At 40.9% G+C, this 25,188-nt stretch overlaps 2 protein-coding genes across 3 annotated transcripts in view; one reads left to right on the plus strand and one right to left on the minus strand.

Moving 5' to 3' along the window:
• LOC144818734 (zinc finger protein 484-like) overlaps window positions 1-25,188 on the minus strand; it is a 253,023-nt gene that overhangs the window by 143,333 nt on the left and 84,502 nt on the right. For both annotated transcript variants that reach the window (XM_078676426.1, XM_078676425.1), the window contains exons 3-4: window positions 16,539-16,649; window positions 14,930-15,040 (exon numbers count right to left, since the gene is read on the minus strand). In XM_078676426.1, the coding sequence (XP_078532552.1) occupies window positions 14,930-15,040; window positions 16,539-16,649 (222 nt within the window). The remainder of the gene's footprint in view (window positions 1-14,929; window positions 15,041-16,538; window positions 16,650-25,188) is intronic.
• LOC144819830 (uncharacterized) lies at window positions 65-2,987 on the plus strand. Its single transcript, XM_078677557.1, has 3 exons — window positions 65-195; window positions 1,299-1,514; window positions 2,682-2,987. The coding sequence occupies exons 1-3, from the start codon at window positions 169-171 to the stop codon at window positions 2,940-2,942; spliced, it is 504 nt and encodes a 167-aa protein (XP_078533683.1). The 5' UTR covers window positions 65-168; the 3' UTR covers window positions 2,943-2,987.

A 25,188-nucleotide genomic window follows, 5' to 3' on the forward strand; every position in this document is an offset into this window, starting at 1 on the left:
TTAGCCAAAAACAATGTGATTATCATCACGAAAAAAACGAAAATATCACGCATGATCCCCTTAACTATACCTCAAGAAATAATACAGGAGGCAGAATATATCCTACAACCCCCTGCTCCACCAATATCACCTATAAAAACAGTTAAAACAGCTTCACTACGCTCATTAATGAGCATTTCTGGGACTATTGCAGAGGTAAGCTTATAAAAAGAAAGAAAATTATCACACACACCCTTTTACACACACACTATATACCAAAAACTCTTGCACACAATACTTACCGCTTTGACAGACTCTCACTCTTTGACAGACTCTCTCTCTTTGACAGACTCTCTCTCTTTGACAGACTCTCTCTCTTTGACAGACTCTCTCTCTTTGACAGACTCTCTCTCTTTGACAGACTCTCTCTCTTTGACAGACTCTCTCTCATTGACAGACTCTCTCTCATTGACAGACTCTCTGACAGACTCTCTTTGACAGACTCTCTCTCTTTGACAGACTCTCTCTCTTTGACAGACTCTCTCTCTTTGACAGACTCTCTCTCTTTGACAGACTCTGTCTCTTTGACAGACTCTCTCTCTTTGACAGACTCTCTCTCTTTGACAGACTCTCTCTCTTTGACAGACTCTCTCTCTTTGACAGACTCTCTCTCTTTGACAGACTCTCTCTCTTTGACAGACTCTGTCTCTTTGACAGACTCTGTCTCTTTGACAGACTCTCTCTCCTTGACAGACTCTCTCTCCTTGACAGACTCTCTCTCCTTGACAGACTCTCTCTCTTTGACAGACTCTCTCTCTGACAGACTCTCTCTCTGACAGACTCTCTCTCTTTGACAGACTCTCTCTCTCTTTGACAGACTCTCTCTCTCTTTGACAGACTCTCTCTCTCTTTGACAGACTCTCTCTCTTTGACAGACTCTCTCTCTCTTTGACAGACTCTCTCTCTCTTTGACAGACTCTCTCTCTCTTTGACAGACTCTCTCTCTTTGACAGACTCTCTCTCTCTTTGACAGACTCTCTCTCTTTGACAGACTCTCTCTCTCTTTGACAGACTCTCTCTCTCTTTGACAGACTCTCTCTCTCTTTGACACTCTCTCTCTTTGACAGACTCTCATAAAAAACACTTTCGTACACACTCTTGAGCACACTCTTTCGCACACTCACACACTTTCACACACATTCTTTAACACACACATTCTGCTACAACACGCTCACACCAACTCTTTAACACCCACACTCTTACACACCAACACTGTAACATAATAAACAAATTTATATTACCAATTTTTTGTCTTACAGGAAGAAGAAACAAAAACAATTATTATTGCTGGCCAAGATACAAAACTTAAATCAATAACTGTGAAAGATACAACGGACTCAGTGAAAATAACTCTTTGGAGAGATGCCACAGACTTCCCCATAGAAATTGGATCCTACATAAAGATGACGCACCTGACAGTGCATGAATTTAGCAGCAATAAAATGTTAAACACAACAAGAAATACACAATTTCAAGTAAGTACAAATTATTAAACTATTAATAACTTGCTCTACTACTCAATCTATACTATTTACTTTTTAAAACACTATCAAACTCCTGCTCTATTCTTCCCTCACTATTACTCCTTTCTTTTTTTCTTCTCCTCTCCCTCTTTTTTTCATCCCCTCTCTTATACATACTCTCTCCTGTCTTCCCATCTTCTTTCCTTCTATCATGCACGCTTTTTCTTTTACTCCCTCACTCTCCCCCTTCTGCTTGCTATCTCCCTCCTTATCTATTATGCTTATCTCTCCTACCTTCTCTTTTCCTATTCCTTCTATCTTTATTTCTCTCACCCTCTTGATATCTTTACCTTTTGCCCCTCTCTTCTTTTATACACTTTCCACCACTCCTTCTTTCTCTCCTCCTTATATCTCGCTCTTTTGTATTCCTTCTTTATTTCTCTCAATTTTGCCCACTCTATCCATCTTACCTTCACACTCTTGTGCTTTTCTTCTTAATCTACCCTTTTTCACATTCTTCTGTCACAATCTGGTTCCTCCCGTTCTCTCTCTTGCACTCTCTCTTCCTTTTTTAAAATACTTCTTTATCGCTCTCCTCTATATCTCTCTCCTTTCTGCTCTCTCTTCCCTCTCCATCCTGCCCCCTATTCCAGTTGCTCTCTCTCTTTCCTTCTTGCTTCCTCTCTATTATGCTTCTCTCTTTATCTACCTCTCCTTTCTGCTTTTTTCTCTTGGCCATCGCTCTCCCTCTTGTCCCTCTTCCAATTGCTCCCTTAATTCTTTCTTGCTCATGTTTATCCTCCCTTTACCTTCTGCCTTCTCTCTCTCCCTTTTGCCCTCTCTCTTAGTTTCACTGTCTATCTCCTTCCCTATCTAGTTCTCACTTTCCAACTTGCATTCGTTTTTGGGCATTTGACTCCATTCTGCACTCTTTTCACCCTTTCTATGTTCTCTCTCATGATCTCCATTTATCTTGCATCCTCTCTACTTCCTTATCTATACACACTATATTATACCTTTTCACTATCTTTACTCACATCTATCCTTTCTTAAACTATCTTCACTACTTATTAACATTATTGAAGCCTGCATATAACAAGAAATTTTTCCGTAGGTCAACACAAGAAAAAAAAAGGACTTCAAAAAAATGAAATTAACTAACTTCTTTTTCCTTCACAGAAAATACAACCACCAGAAGAAGAAATAAATATGACTATATATGGGCTAGAAACTGCGAATCAGGAACACTGTACACTAAATGTACATATTGATAACGCCGAAAATTTACAATCAGTAGAAATAAATAACAATGTTCTACTGGACTTCTTCAATATACCAGCCGACATTGACGACATTCAAGAAGCTCGAATGCCTAACTTGCCAAAAAATGTTAATGTCATTTTTCAAAACGGATACATACTAAAAATACATGAGTTGTAAAAAAGAACACAATACTTTACTGTAAATAGAAGTACAAAAAGAAGATATTCAAATTATGTTTCAGTAAAAAGGCTAAAAATACAGTATTTTAATTAAAGTTTAATTTGCTTTCATACAATAATACTAAATATATTTACTTAAATAAATTTTTTAAAGCTTTTTATCTTGTCTTTGCATTATTATTTACAGAGTACATAAGATATGTTACTGGCCAATTTTACTTTAAAAAGACTACAACAAATGCAATAATTCTATGTTCTATAGCAAATTGAGCAAAATGCTTAAAATGTTACTGTGCACAATTTTTTTTTTTTACAGAAGCTACACCACATGCACTCATTCTATGTTCTGTAGCAAATTCATCTGTCTTATACCTTGTGAAAAAATGGTAACATAAAAACATATCCAACGTTCATTGGAAATGCTACTCCCGTGATAATGCTCATACGCCCACACTTTCATCCATCCACCCATCATTCATCACACCACCTTTTCATACATCATTCATACATGCAACATTTTCTCCATCCATACATCCATCTAACATTTCATTCTCCCAAATATACATCCATCCACACACCCTTTCATCAACCATCATTCATCCACTTACATTTTCACACATCCATCCATGCAACTTTTTATTTAGCCTTTCATCCTCCCATCCATACATCCTTCATCCATCCACGCTATCATCTATACATCAATACGCCCACCCTTTCATCCATCCACACATCATTCATCGCATCCACCCATCATTCACCACAGCACCTTTTCACACATACATACATCATTCATCCATGCAATTTTTATCCATCCATACATCCAGCCATGTTTTCTTCCATCCGTCCTTCATCCGTCCACCCTTTTATCCTTTCATGCATCCTTTCATCCACACTTTTATTCATCCATCCACACTTGCATCTTTCCATCCATACATCCATCCTTTTCTCATCCACCCTTCAATCCATACACCCATCATACAGCCACCTACATTTGCACACATCCACCCATCATTCATGCAACATTTTTATTAATACATCCATCTACCATTTATTCTACTAACAATACATCCATCCACACTTTCAGCTTTCCATCCATACATTCATCTTTACACATCCACCCTTCTATCCATCCACTCATCATTTGTCCAACCACCTTTTCAACGATCCATCAATCATTCATCCATGCAACATTTTCGACATCCATCTTAAAATTTAATTCCCCAATCTATACACACATCAACGCATCCATCCAGCCACACATTACTTATCCACCTACATTTTCACTCATACATCATACATCCATGCAACATTTTAACTATCCATCCTTTCATTCTTCCATCCATCCATCCTACATGCTTCATCCATCCAACGTTTCATCTATACATCAATACACACACACTAATCCATCCACCCATCATTCATCACACCACCTTTTCACACATCCATACATCATTCATCCATTCAACATTTTATACATCCATACATCCACCTTTTATTACATCCGTCCTTCTTCCGTCCACCCTTTCATCCTTCCACGCATCCTTTCATCCATTCACACTTTCAACAATACATCCTGCATCCATCCACCCTTTCATCCTTCCATCCATGCATCCATCCTTTACACATCCACACACCTTTTCACACATCCATCATTCATCCATGCGACATTTTATACATCAAACTTCAAATTCTTCAGAAGTTATGTGATTTTTCAAACTAGTAAAGTCACTATGCAATATAGTTCCTATGCATGGTTCTCTGTCATCATCAAGTGCCTTATTGATGTTTTACAACAAAACATGCAATCGCTTTCTAAGACCTTGAACTCATTGTATATGTTGTTTAAAGAAGTTTCTAAGCAGCTGCCTGCATCCATCTAACAGTGCCTTGTCCAAAATATATTTTCATAACTTGAAAAAAAGGACACAATACTTTACTGTAAATGGAAGTAAAAACAGAAAATATTCAAATTAGGTTTCATAAAAAATGCAAAAAACAGTATTTTCATTAAATTTTAATTTGCTTTCATACAATAATAGTAAATATATTTACTTAAATAACATTTTGAAAGATTATTATCTTGTCTTTGCATTATTATTTACAAACTTCATAAAATATGTTACTGTGCAAATTTAGTTGAAAGAAAATACAACAAATGCACTCATTCTATGTTCTATAGCAAATTGAGGAAAATGCCCAAAATGTTACTGTGCACAATATTCTTTTTTTAAAAGAAGCTAGACCACATGCACTCATTCTATGTTCTGTAGCAAATTCATCTGTCTTATACCTTGTGAAAGAATGGGAAAATAAAAACATCCCACATTCATTAGAACTGCTACTCCCGTGATAATGCTCATACGCCCACACTTTCATCCATCCACCCATCATTCATCCCACCACCTTTTCATACATCATTCATCCATGCAATATTTTATCCATCCATACATCCAGCCACGTTTTATTCCATTCGTCCACCCTTTTATCCTACCATGCATCCTTTCATCCACACTTTCATTCATCCACACTTGCATCTTTCCATCCATACTTTCTCAGCCACACTTCGATCCATCCACCCATCATACAGCCACCTACATTTTCACACATCCATTCATCATTCATGCAACATTTTTATTAATACATCCATCTAACATTTCATTCTACTAACAATACATTCACTCACTTTCAGCTTTACATCCATACATCTATCCTTTAACATCCACCCTTCTATCCATCCAATCATCATTCGTCCACCCACCTTTTCAACAATACATCATTCATCCATGCAACATTTTCTACATCCATCTTAAAATTTCAGTCTCCAATGTATATACACATCAACGCATCCATCCAGCAACACATCATTTATCCACCGACATTTTCAAATATACATCATACATCCATGCAACATTTTAACTATCCATACTTTCATTCTACCATCCATCCTTCATCCATCCAACGTTTCATCTATACATCCATCCACCCACACTTTCATCCACCCACCCATCATTCATCACAACACATTTTCACACATCCATACGTCATACATCCATGCAACATTTTATACATCCATACATCCACCTTTTCTTACATCCGTCCTTCCGTCCACCCTTTTATCCTTCCATGCATCCTTTCATCCACACTTTTATTCATCCATCCTTCATCCAGCCACACTTCCACCTTTCCATACATCCATCCTTTACTCATCCACCCTTCGATCCATACACCCATCATACAGCCACATAAATTTCCACACATCCATCCATCATTCATGCAACATTTTTATTAATACATTCATCTACCATTTCATTCTACTAACAATACATCCATCCACACTTTCAGCTTTCCATCCATACAGCCATCATTTACACATCCACCCTTCTATCCATTCACTCATCATTCGTCCAACAACTTTTTCAACGATCCATCAATCATTCACCCATGCAACATTTTCTACATCCATCTTAAAATTTCATTCCACAATCTATACACACATCAACACATCCATCCAGCCACACATTATTTATCCACCTAGCTTTTCACACATGCATCATACATCCATGCAACTTTAACTATCCATCCTTTCATTCTTCCATCCATCCTTCATACATCCTTCATCCATCCAACGTTTCATCTATACATCAATTCACCCACACTTTCATCCATCCACCCATCATTCATCACACCACCTTTTCACACATCCATACATCATTCATCCATGCAACATTTTATACATCCATACAACCACCTTTTCTTTCATCCGTCCTTCCGTCCACCCTTTCATCCTTCCACGCATCCTTTCATCCATTCACACTTTCAACAATACATCCTGCATCCATCCACACTTTCATCCACACTTTCATCCTTCCATCCATCCTTTACACATCCACACATCCATCATTCATCCATGCAACATTTTATACATCAATCTTCAGATTCTTCAGAACTTATGGGGTTTTTCAAACTAGTAAAGTCACTGTGCAATATTGTGCCTATGCATGGTTCTGTGTGTCATCCTCAAGTGCCTTATTGATGTTTTACAACAATACATGCAATCGCATTCTAAGACCTTCACATCATTGTATATGTTTAAAGAAGTTTCGAAGCAGCTGCCTGCATCCATCTAAAAGTGGCTTGTACAAGATATATTTTCATAAGTTGAAAAAAAGGACAACACTTTACTGTAAATGGAAGTAAAAAAAACAAAATTAAATTACGTTTCATAAAAAATGTAAAAGTATTTTCAGTAAAGTTTAATTTGCTTACATACAATAATAATAAATATATTTACTTAAATAAAAAATGTAAACCTTATCTTGTCTTTGCATTATTATTTACAAACATAAATATGTTACTGTGCAAATTTTGTTTAAAAAAAATACAACAAATGCACTCATTCTATGTTCTATAGCAAATTGATCAAAATGTCTAAATTATGTTACTGTGCAATACTTTTTTTTTTTAAAGAAGCTATACCACATGCACTCATTCTATGTTCTGTAGCAAATTCATCTGTCTTATACCTTCAGAAACAATGGTAAAAAAAAATCCTACGTTCATTAGAAGTGCTACTCCAGTAATAATACTCACAACAAGATAAAAATTGTGAATAAGATACATCATTCATCCTACCACATTTTCACACATCCATACATCATTTATCTATGCAACATTTTATCCATCCATACATCCACGCTTTCTTCCATCCTTCTTCCATCCACACTTTCATCCTTCCATGCATCTATTCATCCACACTTTCAACAATGCATCCTGCATCCCTCCACCCTTTCATCCTTCCATCCATACATCCATCCTTTCAACATCCACATTTCAATCCATCCAACAATCAATAATCCACCCACATTTTCACACATCCATTCATCCATGCAACTTTTAATACATCAATCTTCATATTCTTCAGAAGTTATAGGGTTTATTAAATTAATAAAGTCACTGTGCAATATTGTGCCTCTGCATGGTTCGGTGTCATCCACATGTACCTTATTAATGTTTTACAACAATACATGCACTCACATTCTAAGACCTTGACCTCCTTGTATATGGTGTTTCAGAAACTTTCTAAGCATCTGCCTGCGTCCATCTAAGAGTGGCTTCAATAAGATATATTGTACACCATTGTATAGTTACAAAAAAATATATTCTTCATAATAAAAAGTTGAAAATAACTCTCCAAAGATTTATAGAACTCTAAGGGCTTACTATACATTGCCAAACAAGGGGACAGCTTTCTGTGTGTGAGCGGGGTGGCTCTAAGTGTGGAGGGGGCTTTGTAGGAGGTGACTCGCAGTTTATAGAAGAGGCTCACAGTCTGTGGAGGGAGCTCAAAGTGTGTGTGGGGGGCTCACAGTGTGGTGGTGCTCGCAGTGTGTGTGGGAAGGGCGCAGTGTGCGTGTGTGTTGGGGGCTCTCTGTAGGTGTTTGTGGGTGTCATTTGCAAAAGATAAAGCTAGTGCCATTGCAAATAACAATGCCATTTAGTAATGTTAAAAAAAAAAGGTCAAGAGCTTTGCCAACAGCTCAAACTTTAACAAAGGCAAAACCATTGCATTGTAAATGCTTGTTTTAAGTTGCTTTACGACCGTTGCTGCTTCCGCCCTCCCACCACCCTCCCACCCAAATGCAGCGTTTAAACGATGTGGGGTTATTCATGTTGTATCTCATAGCCGCTTAATACAGTTTAGATGTGTTTGGACATGCTCAGTTCAATATGTTTTTTCCAGTATTGAATGTTGTGCACATTGTGATCAGGTGGCAGCTGCCTCCCCAGCTCCTCATAGCGTCAGTTTGCTGCCCAGTAAGTGAGCGCTTTACATGAGCTGTGGCAGAGGCACTGGGCTTTGTTTAGTGTTTGGCGAGGGAACAGCCCATGTTGCTGTGCTCCTCTCCCCACCCTCATGTTGCTTCAACCCGTCCAGGCACATCCTGCTGATCGCTGCTTCACATGGGCAACACCTATAATTGTGATAAAAAATGTATATAGCATGCGTTCATGCGCAGGGTCTCTTTCATTGCCACAAAAATATAAATGAGTTGGTAGATTTAAAGCGCAGGGCTTTTTCTATAAGGAGAACATAAAAAATGGCGCACCTGTGTGCACTATAGCGGGAGACTCGCATAAGTCCTTCAGACATTAAGTGCCACCCAAAGGTCTCCGCCATCAGTTTAGGCTTCAGCGCTTCTCTGCTGCGTTCCTCTTCACTGTGTTTTCAGATTCACTAGATGAATGTATGTGACTTTAGAACCCCAGGCGTATGTTACTTTTTCACGCTTCACTTTTTTGTTTTGCTCGGTTTATATTTAACTTTGCAATTACTACTGGGAAGCACTGTAGCAACAATTTTCTTTTATTTTTACTGCCTAAGGATCCGTTTTCAATTCACCATTGGTACAGCAGGTGATGCGTCCAGAATAAAAGTTAGTCGGCTACATTTGCTCCTTTCGCTGTAAGCATAGATTGCAGGCCAGCGTGGGCAGACAGCCGCTGCCTGCACCTACTGCAAAAGCTTGACTGCCCTGGCACCGGCCATGCAGCTGTTCTCTCTCTCTCTAGGTCACAGTTGCTCACCGTGGTCCAGAACGAGGCTGGTAAGGCACACAAGCACAGTGTGCGCACACCGGGTGTTGCCTCAAGCCCACTTTTTTCCCAGCCCATAGAAGAAGATAGTGCCACCGGCATCAGCGGTGTCCTCGAACATACTGTATATGGAAAAGTTTCCTTTAACGTTCGGACTACACTCTGAGGTCTAATGGTTCAGAGCTAGTAGACGCCTCCTATGCGGTTCAGGTCAATGTCATTCTATTTTACTAATTACTACAGTGCCTTGTGATAACTGCCAATTTGCCTGACTTAATTCCTCATAGAGACCACTTTGTAAGAAAACAGTTGGTCTACTCTCACGATCAGGTTTACTTGTTCTGGTGTTTGTGTGTATGTGTGCTGTGTGTCTACTGATGACAACATTTGCTATCCTCCACTGGGACTGGTTAACAATTAAATACTGTTTTTCAGCTTAACTGACACGTATATCAAAGCACTGTAATAAATGCATAATCACAGCTACCCACTCCATCATGCTAAAATCACGCTCTATTGAAAATATTTCTTTATTTTAATAATTGCATTTCAATTGGGAGACGATGTGGCATATGGCCTAAGCTGTTAACTTTGGAGCTGGAGAACCGGGGTTCAGTCTCCCAAGTTGCTGCTGGTTTTCACTGCTATGCAGTCTATATTTCTTTATAATTACAAAGCTTCTGAACGTCCTTACAATTTCTCTACATCAAGGCCTCAAATAAGAGGCTCTCTTAATGAAACCTGTTATTCTTCCATAGCCAAACAATGTGATAACATCTGAGTGGGTGTTCCATTCTGGGGTTTGCATTAGCAATTCAGCCTCTCCTATTCTAGCATAGTATACCCACTACATCCCAGAAAGCATGAGATTCCCAACTCGAAGCAATGTGTACAAGCAATGAGCTAATTGCCCTCAACCCTCCTTTTAATATAGCTACCTCATACAGCGCCTACAATTAAGGACACATAAGACATATAAGAGGGTGTACCTTGTTAAGTATCCATGTTTCAGATACGGAGCACCCTGCTAGGTTATATACAAATCACTTTTCACAAAAAAGTATATTCCAATGAACATACTCCTGTGGGTAATGTACTTCTTTCAAACTCTTCCTACAGCCATACCAGGACAGGAACAGTATTCATTGCAAGATCATATTGTCAAATTTGTGTGAAGAGGGGACAAAGCCAGGCTTAGTAAAAAAAATATTAATGGCTCCCCTAGAGAAGGGTGACCTAGCACTTCCGAACATACTCAAATACTATCAGTCGACACACCTTCGGATAATAGTTTAATGGTTGGTGCGTGAAATTGAAAAACGCTGGCTTTTTGTGGACAGGGCAGTAGTAGGCAGGGATGTCTGTGATATCCCTTGGCTACTCAGGCAACACAGGCCCATATCACTATACCTTTTTTATTTTTTATTTTGAAACACCTTTATTATGTAGAGTTGAAATACACAGCATGTAGCCACAACCCGGAGGCCGGCAGCGGGATCAGGAGTAGAAGTGCTTTTATCATCCATTATACACAGCCAATTAGCCGACAACCCGGGGGCCCGGCGGCACCTCAAGTAATATCTTGTTCGCACCTTTGGGCATATATTTGAGACCTACAGCGCACTATGCGCTGTGTCACGGACGCAGGAGTGAAATCTGCGCCATACCGCTCCAGTCCTTAGGGTCACTCAGCAGCCACCTACAGAGTCATGGTCCCTATGAGGTTCCTAACAAACACAAATCCCCAACATCCCATTACCCCTATTCCAGAACCCTCCCACCCCCCTACTCTACCTTATCTAAAATTTAGAACTGTGCTCCGCTGTACGCCTCCCCCCATCTGTGGTGAAATGTGGAGTGGTGTAAACCTAGGCTCGTGATCATGCAACTGTGCCACTGGTTGACTGGGTCATCACTCCTATAAGGAAGCAGGTACCTTCTGCTGTGCCGCGCCTGCGTGCAACACCCGCTATCCAGGACAACTGCACCGCCTCACGTGAGATCCCAACCTCTTACCCTCACAGTGCATCAGGGCGTACTTCCATATCACTATACCTCTCAGATGGCACCAGAACGACCTTGGAGATATGGGATAATGTATATTACAGCCTGGGACTCTCCACTACGTTTGCATCATACACGCCCATACTTGCAAATGCAAGTTTCACCACGGGACTAGACACAGGGGGTTTTAAGCCTTGGAAACAAAGAGGATGCCTTATGATACACGACATGTTTTCCAAGGGGATAATCAAGTCCTTTATTGAAGTTTCTGGGCACCTACATCATGACTAAGGGTTTTATTACGGACATTATATAAGATTCTCACAAAGGAGACTGACAAACCGAAATGGTCATACCAAACAGCATGATAAACAGAGATCTTTCACATATTTGGGGAGAAACTAGACTGCACACTGGCAGAATTTCCGCATAAACTTTGAGAGTCTCCAACATAGAGGCAGGATATAAATTACTAATGCAGTGGTACTTGAGACCTTATAAGCTCAAAGCTATGTACCCCAATACGTCAGACCGGTGCTGGAGATGTGGGAGAAATAGAGGTACATACCTTCACATCTGGTGGACCTGTCCAGGGATTCAGGGGTTATGGCATGAAATCCTCACCCAAATAGGATCTGTCCTGGAGACTACACTACAGAGAGACCGATCCTGATTCCATTGACTGTTTTGGGGCGCAGTGCAAGGGAAAGTGAGGCCGAAAGCAGGGTACTATTAGGCCCACTTCTAGGAGCAGCCAAGAGGCTGATTACGCTTTAATGGGAAAAACAAAAGGTGGCGTCACCACCGGCGCTATGGGTGCGCAATCTGTGGTACACTATGACACTGGAGAAACTGACATACAGTCTAAGCTAGGATAATAAAGAGTTTGAGAAAACTTGGTCCCCTCTCCTAACGTACCTTACCTCCATGCCAATGGGCAGATCGATCCCTGGTTATGTCCGGCCACTAGGGATGAGATCAGATCAAGCTGCAGTAGAATAAAATTCCTGCAAAAGGACATTTATGAAGGCAAGTATTGTACCCCTGGAGGACTTTTGGGCTACATCCGATGAAGCCCGAGTGGTGTGTGGAGGGGGAGGGCAGAACAGGCAAGTTTACTGGACAGCTTTGCTCTTTTCAGTCTACATGTTACACCGAACACCTCCACAATGGCTAGTGCCTAAGATGTATGGAGATATGCAACCACGGGGTTAGTGAGGAGGAGGGATGCACTGGACTATGTTATATCCGTTTAAAATGAAACTTCAATAAAATGATATACTAAAAAAATTATTCTATTCAATACTGTCCTTATACTATAAGTGTTAGGAAAACTATGTGGTAAATACTGCTTGCTTTACTTTTTTCAAAGTACAATTTGTAAACAGAAAGGTTAATTAGGGAAGAATTTGGTCTCAGGTGCTCAAGATCCTTAATACCTATAGTGATCATTTTTCAATACGGAGCCTCAAATATTTAAAGAGATATAAATACAATATCACTTATGGATTTGTGAAGCAATATCTATAACCTAATTTCAGTTTGTCTTCTTATTTAAAACATTGTTTCAGGCCATTCACATGGCTTCAAAAAGGAATGAACCTCATTACTTCTAGCACTGTAAATCATTAATGTTAACTTCCTTAGAACAATCAAGCAATCTTAATTGACCCTAGCATCTTGGCGAATTGTATTTTGGTAGTAGGTGGAGTGAGAATTCTGCTTTTGAGGTCCAGTTGTGTTAGCACATCCGAGAACACCACCAAGCAGTCTCTCAAAATTGAGACTGCTTGCACAACATTGTTCCGCCTGCACCAATGTCACAAGGGATGCTTTGCTAAGGTTGAATGCTCACATTAGGTTGGCGCACTCTTTCGAGTCCAAACCAGACTGTGTAATAGCTCACCTCTAATGGCTTTGAACATGATTAAAATCCTTAGGCCATGTTCCTTTTTCACACTAGTCCCTTCACTTTGTCAAGATCAAAAGTACAATGCTGTTACCAATTCAGTGTCTATCTATTCACGCTGGTGGCACTTTAGCATTACAATGAGTATATCACCTATGAAAATGTCAAACTCCTAGTACAGCTGAGGGTTCATAATGATAATCTGTAATGTGTACAATTAATATGTAATACCTAGAAAGCTACTCGAGCTTCACACAAAATATCATAAAAGACGCATCGAATAAGACATTCAATTGAGGTGCCTCCATCTCTTTCTCATCACTAACACAGTTTTATTTTACATTTAAAAGAAAAAAAGCGGTAAAAAACTTCATAAAATGGATCGTAAAAAATGTATCCTATAGGACAGACAGTTAATCTGCCCCAATATCTCTTCCTTGTGGCTAAAGAGCATTTTATATTACTCATTACCGAATAACAGACTTGAAGACTGGCCAGTTGCTGAAAAATAAAAACGCATGTTTATAATGTCTTATATTGACATCATGGAACAGCGGGGCTAGAAAACGTTTCTGATTCGAAAAGAAAGTCATTTTTTTCCAGAGTTAACATGTTGGTGCTGGGTGGATATAGTTGTGCATAGGTAGGTCATCCGTAGCAGTACCACCATCTATAGAACATTCAGTAACTTGTATATATGAGTACTCGGACTCATAGTCCTGTAATGTTACTGGTTGTATTACACACACTTCTTCAACTTTATCAAGCATATTTTACGTCTTCCATCTTGGGCCTATTCTGTACTCCTGCTACAAATATCGCTTAAAAATTTGTATCGTTTTCTTTGACCACTAGCAATGCTCATTCTAACATTTGATTACCAAGTGTATCTTTCGATTAATTTATGAACTACTAGTTTATTGCTGCCAGAATAATTTATTCTTTAAGATGTTTAAAGTTTATAGTGAATCATGAAAAAAACCATAATGTAATGTAACTCTGTATGAACTGATCTTTTTTTGGGCTACGTCTTGTGTGCGATACCGAGATGGGGAATCTCTTGTGAATTCAATTACATTGTTTATCAAATTAGCTGCACTTCTCAAATAGCAATATAAATTAGAAGAATAAAATAAAAATGGCTGATTTCTTCCACGATTAGGAAAGGGTCTTTTTAATTACCGAAGTTAGTCATCATTTCTTTGCATGAGTTGAAGAGGTCAACTCTTTCCAATGAAATTACATTCACTATCAGTCATAGTCGTCCTATGAAGATAAAGATCCTGGTTAGCAGCTCTGTTAGTTATACAGCTGATAATTGTACATCAAGGAAGACAGAGATGCTCATTTAACTTACTACAATACACTTGCCATTCATCTCTGCATTTCGCCATCATTTTAATATTTCAATTCACCGAAACATCACAGCCACTAGTAAATTTTTCTTACACCTCGGCTTTCCGTGTATTATTTCTTACCTGTGTTACAATCTATGGATTCCCTTCTGTCTGTGCCTTGAAGATCGTTCTGAAATTGTTTGTCGTTTTTCATGGTTCCGACGGGAACATCAGAGCAAAAGATCACTTCATCTGTTATGAGAAATCCTAGATTTACACTTGCATAAACGCAGTTTATTTATTTTCGCAAGTCTCATGGGGCCCACTAAGCTTTTCCTATGAGCAACTGCTCCCAATACTTAACATTAATTTATCAACAATCTATTAATTTGGGAAAATAGGATGGGAGGTGTTTTTAATACTGCTGCTTTCCATTTGAGCACTACCTCAGGTTTAAACCTTCCCAAATCATCTACACATTTAATCACATGGGAATTAAAGAACACTTAACATACAGGTAATTATCTGCAAAAAAAATTACTTAAAATCTGTCTGCCTACAGCTGGACGTAAATGTATCTGAGTTAGGCCTTTGGTCGCATTTATCAAACCCATTGGTTCTTGGGTGCTTTAACTTGAATAGACCTAACAAGCATTGAACTGGTACTTAGACTTAACCATCTCCTCTTGGATACCCAGGCATTGTGTGACATGTACAATTTAATTCTAGTTTACCACAGATGATTAGTGTTTGAAAGGCAGGAGAGAGCTGGCCGGTGGTGGATATGGTCAAACGCAAGGAATCCAACTTGCAGCTTCATTCACACTAGAGGAATGTGTACATTTATCAATAGTAAAAGTTTCTATACACACCTTTAGTCTAATCCCACTATAATTCTCATTACTAAATACATTTTATTCATGCCTCCTATCTCCATATCCTTCTAACTTGCTTAAACACCCCCAGCGTTGATACCCTTTAAATCGCAGAATACACTTTAATGATGCTGTTTTAATCACCTCCTTCAGACCAACATCCCCATGTCACTCAGTGTCTCAATGTGAGATGTACTTAAGTGGCCCAGAAAACTAGGACCTTCATCCCACATGGTATTTCCCTTGTAATAAAGTATCCTTTTTTTTTAAGAACATTCAATGCTATATATCTCAACAGATATTTTGATGTGAGAAATAGATATTGGTCGACCTATGTCCCCAGTGAAGGTTTTTATTTCCATGAAGTAGTCATTTTGTGTAACTATTTCACAGATCACTCTTTCCCAATAATCTATTAGACAAGTATGGATGCCTTTCCCACCACTATGTGCATTGGTCTTTAACTTGGTAAGCAGGTACATGGAACAGCGGAGGATAGCCTTCCCACACCCCAATCAAACTTGTTAATTTTGTTAATCAACTAGTAACCTCATGATTAAAGGACTGGAATCTGGGAATACTTTTCACATGGTCAATGTTCTACTTCCGCCATCCAGGGGAAATGAAAAATGGAAACCCAGCTGGACCTCCTTATCACTGCCACTCATAAGATTTATAGGAATAAATGAACAGAGAGGGCAAGTAAAAACTGAAATAAAAATTCATAGGAGAAATTCTAATTCATGTGCCTGAGCACATGCACAACATATCCGAATGATTCTTGGATGCTTTTACTCCAGTGTAAACAAACAATGCATATTAGCGATCCCTAAACATTTTGGATTGATAAAATAACTTTTACCCTCAACACTAACCTTCAGAGTGTTTAGTAGGTGGCCTCTTCTCAGTGTCTTGAAAGTCAATGGTGCAGACATTCCCGTTTTTTTCTGCTCTCAACGAAAAGACAGAGGTGGCGATCACAGGACCTGTTTTTAAAAGTGAAATGTGTGATTTATTTACAGCTTCTTCGATAATGAGCTCAAACTCAGAATTGTTTATAGCCCAATTCAATTGAATAAATAATGTGTATACCTAAAACACTTAGACATCAACACCAACTTACAAAGACTCTATGACAAAAAAAGTGTTTAGATTTTAACACTGCTTTTTTAACAAATATGAATAAATAGAAATCGCTCTCTGTTGAAAAACCTGTTTTAAATGCATCTCAGGCATGGTGACACCAGGGCACAAACACTGAAAAATTTAAGCTAGTCTCATAGCTATGAAGCAGCATTAGGCGTGTTATGATTTTAAAAATCCTATTTCATAACCATGAAATTCATAAGGAGTTTTTCGCAAAACTAAAATTAATGTACTAAAGACATATATATATAATATTAACGTCCGGATTTAAAGTGAACACAAATCGTATTATATTAGTACAAATGTAGATACTAGCCACTTTACCTGTACTAAGCCTCAAAGCGGTTTAAAACTAGGGGTGGGCGGAATTTGCGTAATCACGTTAAGCAAATCTCCGCGAAACAGTAAAAAATCTCTGCGAACACGCAGAAGTTCCGCGAACATGCGGAATTGCTTGTTCGCGATGCTTTTTTCCTGTTCACAATTGCTGTTTGCGTGATCGGGGGGAAATATCTTGCTAACACACATTTTGAGTACGCGAACAAGCAAAATATTTTGCAAAGTCGCGCAACACAGAATTTGGGGCAATTTCGCGTTCTCCGCGGAACGCGAAATTACCCAAATTCCGCGAGCGTAACGGAATTTACCGCCCAGGCCTATTTAAAACAGCATCACTAAAATAGTGAATAAACTAAAATGTGCTGATACACGCTTTGAATGTTAAGTTCTTGACCTTTTCATGATCATATTTCATTAAATAATGGTACACGCATAGCTTTGCAGAAGGTTTCTTCTGATACTGAAAAGAATTCAAAAGCGCCTGTTTAGGATTTATTATTTAGTAGAATTGTGACGATTTAACCACATGGAATTGCACAATAAATTGAATTGGTTTTCTTTTAACATACTTAATGGCTTAATTCCCAAGTATGAGATCTTCAAGAAAATGTTATTTTAGTAGTAGAGATGGTTTGATTTCTACATAACCAATTGTATGCTTATTAGAAGGCTAGAAATGTAGTCCCATTTGTGGGAAAGGATGTTTACAATGAAGCAGCATCATGTGCAGTTAGACTTAAACAACAAAGTTGCACACGTGGAGAATATAGTCTGTACACCATTGTACTTGTGTGAGAAAACAAAGAGTGAATCTGTTTCCAGGAAGAACCCTGTAAGATGATTGGACAAGAGGAGGAGAAGATGTAACATTAAATGCAACATTGATTTTGAGCATTTATAATAGTACGTGTTCCTAGAGTAAGGCAACATACGCCACAACAATTTTCCATGCCACTACACTACCTTTCCATGCCATGTACTCTTTGCTATTAATTGCGGTTGCTACAGCTCTGCACATTTTCCCCCTGTCCTATTCCTTATTCGCTTTGAGAGTCTACTGAGTTTCATGGACATCTTTTTATGGGAAGTTCTGTTTTGATTGATAATTGACTTATGGATATATTTAAGTTTTATGCTTAATCTCACTCTTTTTAGGTTGAGCCTGGGCAGCGCATGCACTGCTGCGAGGCATGCAGTATTTGAGTATGGTTTTAAAGCCCCGCTCACTCTCCGCCCATATTTTTAATTGGCTTGTGTCATTGTCCTTCGTAACCGCTGGCTTCCGAGTGGTTATTAGGCTTATTAGTGCCTCCTTGGTACCGCCTTGTCTGCATTTGTTACCAAGCAGCGGCGGGGCAGGTAATGGGCTGCATCTCAGGAGGAGCAGTGTACTTCTCCATTACCGCATGGTTCAGCCGAGGAGGCCATTCTTTACTAATTAAGGGGTTGGAATCTGGAACGCCTATCAGACGTTCAAATAGGCTCATTGGCACCTAAATCCTGACTCAAGGTACAATATGAATATAGAGTGTCGCTGTCTCTGATTCCTAGTTTTTTTACCTTATATTGTAGTGTAGTTCCCATAGTACCCCTGCAGGACCTGCGCTTTTGGATAACATACACTGTGGGCCTAGTGGCAGACTGATGATTCTGAGCAACCCCACCGCGTATGTTAGCCTGTTTGCATTAGCTAGCTCACAGTGCCACTAGAATCTCCTTTTTTAATCAGAGATTAGTTTTTGGCAACCTCAGAACACGACAACCCTGATTCCTCAGACATGTATGATAAGCAATACAGTGAATAAACAAGGGATAGTACAATTCTACCATTTCGCAATAGCCATGAACATATACGTGAATATAAAATGCATTTATAAAATAAAGCTCATACTCCTACGATGCCTGTCTAGAAATACCTAAGTGTACCTAGCATGTGAGTAGGTGCGAAGGAGCCAAGAATCCCGCTAGGATTTAGTCAAACCCCATTACCTGAATAATAAGAGTGTAGGACCTCGTCCTGGTCCAGAGTTGGACACCCCGCAAAGGATGGTTAGAGCACTGTCAGCTGGAGCGACTGCATACAGGAGTACCAGCGTCTCTGGTCAGTGTGTCTGCCTGGAAGTCTCGGTTCCCTCGAACTACTGATAGCAACAGGTGCTGCATTTATACAGAAAAGTATAGAGTCCCTTGTGTTAGCCATTGTTGGGTATGAAGATGACGTATGGGATGAACCGTTTACATAGAGGTTTATGTAGGTGGATTTTAGCCCCTGACTGGTTTCCTAGAACTCTTATGAATATTTAATCATACTGGATGAGCACATCGAAGATGGTATAGGAGGTTAATTGTTAGGGAAAAACCCTCCTTCGGTACCCAAACCACAGTCTAGATAAGGTTCAGCCCTCAGCGCCTGTTATTGTGGAGAACAGGGAACTAATGTAGGTGAAAGATTATGCCTATATTAGGGCATCTCAAACCATGCCTATATTAGAGCATCTATGTGAAATATAACAATATCACACCACGGTGCTGAAGAAGCGCAACAGGATCCACTAGAGACCAAGTTTTAGCGAGAAACATGTCGACCTAACCGCACTATCACCTGCACTTACACTCACGCAGAGAGCAGCAAGATATTTGTTTGAAAGACCCCTGAATAAAGTTCCATTTCTGGGTGCCAAGGGAGTAATTTGAACTCACTCACACAGCTTTTAGAACCACATACTGATAAGCACAACTGTGGCGTCACTCCTGAAAAGATCTACGACAAAGAGCCCTCTCGTGGGGCCCATGGGGGACAGCAGCGCCACCCCCACGAGGAGCACATGCCCGATGATGAAGCAAGACACCTGCATGGGTGTGTGAGGGCACTTTTTTCAAAAGGAGGAATTCCCCCCACCTTCATCGGTATCCAACCATCACTGTGAGTTACATTTACTCACAAATCCTTTTTCAGCAACCAGATTAGGCTGCTCACCTTTCTCCATTAAGACAGTAACCCCCTAGTGATTACTGCATTTGTTACCTCCCATAACGACTGGACTTTTTACTTCTCTTGTTACATGGTCTGCTTTATCTTGGCTATGAGCACTATTTTGTTTAATGATTTGCCCCTATTCAACCCACTATGCAGCAGCACACTGCCCACTTTTATTTTAATGGCGGTCCACTTTAACCATAGTGGCCATGTTTCTTTCTTTATTTTAACAGCGCGGTCCGCGTTAAGTATAGTGGCTATGCTTAGTTATTTATTTTTCTTTTGTTTATTAGCGCCCATGTGGCGCTTTCACATTAATGGAGGCCCCACCCCTTTCTTTAGACGTGGCTTGTCTAAAGAAAAGGGTGCGGCGTTCATGAATATGAAAGCGCCACATGGGCGCTAGTAAGTAAACATATTTGCAATATAATAGGTCTCGCATTTGCGAGAGTTTAAGCTATTGCATTGCCAATAGCTCAAACTCTCGTAAATGCAAGATCTACTGCATTGCAAATGCTTGGTTTGCAAAGAAAGCAGTTTCTCCTCCTCACTTTCCAAACCCCGTCATGTACATGGCCTGTATGCAGGTAAAAAAAACAAATTTAGTCAGAATGGTGTTATTTCCGAATTGAATTTCCTTATGCGCTTTTTTTGTATGGCGTAAAAAATACAGACATGCCCCTGCTTAGCGGATTTTGCGGTGTCCTCTTCAACGTTATACCAATAATCCAGATATTTTCCAATCGTTAATGTTGAGGAAGGATAAGTTACTTACCTGTAATCCTAGTTCTCTTCCAGGGGTATCCTCATCAAAGTCATAAGCACTGAAAATTCCCGCCCATGTGCGGGACCCCGGAAACAATATAAAAATATATATGTAAAAAACACATATCTAGCTCCACATATATGTATGTACATATATTATTTTTCTCATACCAATGCAGCCCCAAAAAGAGGCTAACACAATGTAAAACCTTGTACATGTATTGCAATTATAAAGGAAACAAAGAACACATTAAATCAAATATCCTTTGAATTTTGTGTTTTAATGAGTAAAACCACTCATAACTCCTGAAAATTGCTCATAAAAAGACATTGTTAGCCTCAGGCTGCATTGAAAAGCAATAACATAGAAAATGAAAGCATTTTCAAGAAAAACTGGCACTGTGCCTTTAAGGCAGCCCTCAACCCAGGCTTCCCATCATGCCTCAGGGGTGAAAGTTAGGTCAGTTGTTCTTTGCATAACCCTGATGTCAGGGCTAAATACAAATATGAAAACGTACAGCTCTCATTTACCTGGGGAGGCAGGTGGGTTGCTTATGACTTTGATGAGGATACCCCTGGAAGAGAACTAGGATTACAGGTAAGTAACTTATCCTTCTCTTCCAGGGGATCCTCATCAATAGTCATAAGCACTGAATAAAATAGCAAGCCCAACAACCACCTGCAGGTAAATTAGAAGTACATCTTCTACCTTAAAAGACCCAACATCACAGCCCAGACTGGCTGTTAAATAGATTCCGCAAGGAGGCTTGGCCTACTTCGGTATCTGCTCTCGTGTCAGAATCAAGACAATAATGTCTGGTAAATGTATGGACGGACCGCCAGGTCGCCGACTTACAGATCTCAGACATGGGCACATTATTGAGAAAAGCCGCAGTCGCAGCCCTTCCCCTGGTGGAATGCGCATTGGGAGAAAACCCCAGGGGTTTTTGCGCTAGCTGGTAAGCAAGTTTAATACATGAAACGATCCATCTGGAAATGGAACGTTTTGAAGCAGCATGGTCTGTCCTGATCGATCCATAGTTAACGAAAAGATGATCAGAACGACGAATCACTTTAGACCTGTCAAGATAGAATTTTAAAACCCTTTTCAGGTCTAAAGAATGCAGAGCCCTCTCAGCTGGAGTAGAGGGGTTGGGAAAAAAAGTGGGCTGAGAAATGATCTGATTTACATGAAAATCTGACACCACTTTAGGCAGAAAAGATGGATGCGTCCGTAGCACCACCCTATTCAAATGGAACACCGTATAGGGTTCTGATGCACAGAGGGCTTGAATCTCGCTCACTCTGCGAGCTGACATAATAGCCACCAAAAAAGCCACTTTCCATGAAAGATAAAGTAGCTTTGTGAATGGGTTCAAAAGGAGGACCCATTAACTTTGATAGCACCAAGTTCAACTCCCAGGGTGGAGAAGGAGGACGCACTGGAGGGTATACTTTTTTCAACCCTTGCAGGAAGTCCTTGACAGATGCTAACTGGAAAAAAGAGGTTTGAGAAGGCGACCGCCTATAAGCCGTTATGGCCGCTAGGTGCACCTTGATGGAATTAAATTTTAAACCTGCTTTAGCCAGATACAACAAATAAGGAAGAACTGCTTCTTCTTGACATTTGATCGGATCATGACTATTCTGTATACACCACATATAGAATCTCTTCCACTTGCATGCATATGAATGTCTGGTGGAAAGACGCCTTGCCTCTTTCAGAATGAACATGCAGTCCTCTGGCAATCCTAGATGGCCGTATTGGATGACCTCAGGAGCCATGCTGCCAAGCTCAGTGACGGAAGGTTGGGATGGAAGATCCTCCCGTCCATCTTGGACAACAGGTCCGGCCTGCATGGCAGCCTCTTGTGAGGAGTCACTGACAGATGAAGCAGGTCCGTGTACCACCACTGCCTCGGCCAATCGGGGGCAATCAGAATCATTGTTGTGCACGAGTGTGTTAGTTTGCTCACCACCTTCAGAATCAACGGAAGAGGCGGAAAGGCGTACACAAATTTGTTTGACCAGTCGATCAAAAGAGCATTCCCTCTCGAGCCTGGCCGGTGGAACCTGGAGGCGAAGCTTTGGCATTTGGCGTTTAGGTCGTCCGCGAACAGATCTATGGTGGGACGACCCCAGGATTGAAAAAGTTCCTCTACCACTTCGTCGTGAAGAACCCAGTCTTCTTTGTCGTCGAAATGACGGCTTAGAGCGTCTGCCCTCACGTTTTGCTCTCCTGGAAGGTGAACCGCCGTGACAGATAGCCCTCGAACCAGAAGCCAATGCCAGATCCTCTGCGCTTCCAATGACAACGTCCGGGAGCTCGTTCCCCCCTGATTGTTCAAGTAGTACATCGTGGTGGTGTTGTCCGTCTGTACTAGCACAGATGCCTCTTGGATTGAGGGGAGAAACGCTTTGAGAGCTAGGTGTACTGCTCTCAGCTCCAGCATGTTGATATGGTAAGTGCTTTCCTTGTGTGACCACTGACCTTGCACCTGCAGGGGACCCATGTGCGCTCCCCAGCCCAGAAGGGAAGCGTCCGTGATTAGTGTTTGCACAGGGAGAGGTTGGTGGAACAGGACTCCCACCTGCATATTCTGAGCTTTTGTCCACCACGGAATAGAAGCTCGAGCTGCGTCTGAGATGGTGATGTGATCGTCCCAGCGAGCCGATTGCTGATCCCACTTGTCCTCCAGATCCTGCTGAAGAGGATGCATGCGAAGTCTGCCATTCGGGACCAGGAAGATGCAAGACGCCATCGACCCTAGCAGGGAGACAATCCTGCGCACTTTCTGAGTCTTGCCGCGAAGAATCAGTTGACATTTCTGGGTGATTGATGATTGTCTCTCCCCCGAAGGAAACACTTTTCCTGCTTCGGAGTCTAGCAGAGCTCCAAGGGATCCTCTGGGTGGGCTGAATGACTGACTTTCCGAAGTTGACATGTAGCCCTAGTCTCTGGCAGAGCTGTATACAAGTTTGGAACGGATTTCTTACGCTGACTGGGGAAGGACCTTTCACCAGCCAATCGTCCAAGTATGGATATACGAAGACCCCTCTGCGGCGTAGAGCAGCTGCCACCACCGCAACACACTTCGTGAACACCCGAGGGGCCGACTTCAACCCAAACGGCAGGACTTTGAACTGATAGTGGGAGGTCCTCACCCTGAACCGAAGAACTCTTCTGTGACTGGGGTGTATTGGAACATGAAAATAAGCATCTTGAAGGTCCAACAAACACATCCAATCTCCCTTACTGAGATGTGGATATATTTGGTGAAGCGCCAACATGCGGAATCTTTCCTTTTTGACGTGCAGATTTAGTGTTCGCAAGTCCAGGATGGGTCTGTATTCTGCCTTCTGTCCTTTTTTCTTGACCAGAAAATAACGGGAGTACACCCCTTTTCCCCTCTGAGACCGGAACTCTCTCGATAGCTGACTTTTCAAGTAGAATGGTGACTTCTTTTTGCAGTAGGTGCAGCTGATGATTTGATGTTGACATCGGGGGAACTGGTGGAGGCAGACGATTGAAACGAAGACAGTACCTATTCTGAAGCGTAGACAACACCCATCTGTCTTTTGTGATGCTTTGCCACTCTTTCAAATGCTTTGCCAGGCTTCCCCCCACTGGAGTGGTCCACGGCACTGGGGAAATAGACGACTCATTGCTTAGCTTGAGCCTTGCCGGTGTTGTTGCCTTGGCGCTGATTATTTCCTCCCTTGTAATTACGCTTGCCTTTATACTGGGACTTTTGCTGCCCCTGCTGATCGTGGCTCTTCTGCCAGTTCGGGGTTTGAACCCGCTGCTTTGTAGAGCCCTTGTTGAAGTAGCGAAATTTCCTCTTGAACTCCTTCTTCTCAAGACCCACCACCTTGAGAGTTTCCAGCTCTGCCTTCATGCACTGCATTTCTTCATCTGCACTTGTGCCAAACAATGAAGTACCTGAAAAAGGTAAGTTCAATGTTCGCGCTTGGGCTTCTGGTTTTAGCGCCGTTAGTCGCAACCATGATGAGCTCCTTGCCGTTACCCCATGAGCATACCCATGAGCTGCTAGGGTAGCCCCATCCGCTGCGGCGCTTATCACCTGGTTGGAGACTGGACAGCCTTCCAGGAGGATTTCCTCAAAGTCCTTACGGTCCTCTGCAGGGAGTTTCTCCACAAAACTTTGCAGAGAATCCCACAGGGATCGGTCATAACGCCCCAAGAGGGCTTCCGCATTGGCAACCTTGAGAAAAGCCGCTGATATATTGCAGACCCGCCTTCCCCACGAGTCTTGCATCTTACTGTCCTTATCCGG

Source organism: Lissotriton helveticus, chromosome 2_1, assembly GCF_964261635.1.
Source record: "Lissotriton helveticus chromosome 2_1, aLisHel1.1, whole genome shotgun sequence".
NCBI lineage: Eukaryota > Metazoa > Chordata > Amphibia > Caudata > Salamandridae > Lissotriton > Lissotriton helveticus.

Excerpts from the sequence above, each read along its gene's own strand:
- LOC144819830 (XM_078677557.1), top strand. The coding sequence starts at position 169 with ATGAGCATTTCTGGGACTATTGCAGAG. Across the intron at positions 196-1,298 it reads TTTCTGGGACTATTGCAGAG|GAAGAAGAAACAAAAACAAT; the intron begins GTAAGCTTATAA and ends TTTGTCTTACAG. Across the intron at positions 1,515-2,681 it reads CAAGAAATACACAATTTCAA|AAAATACAACCACCAGAAGA; the intron begins GTAAGTACAAAT and ends TTTCCTTCACAG.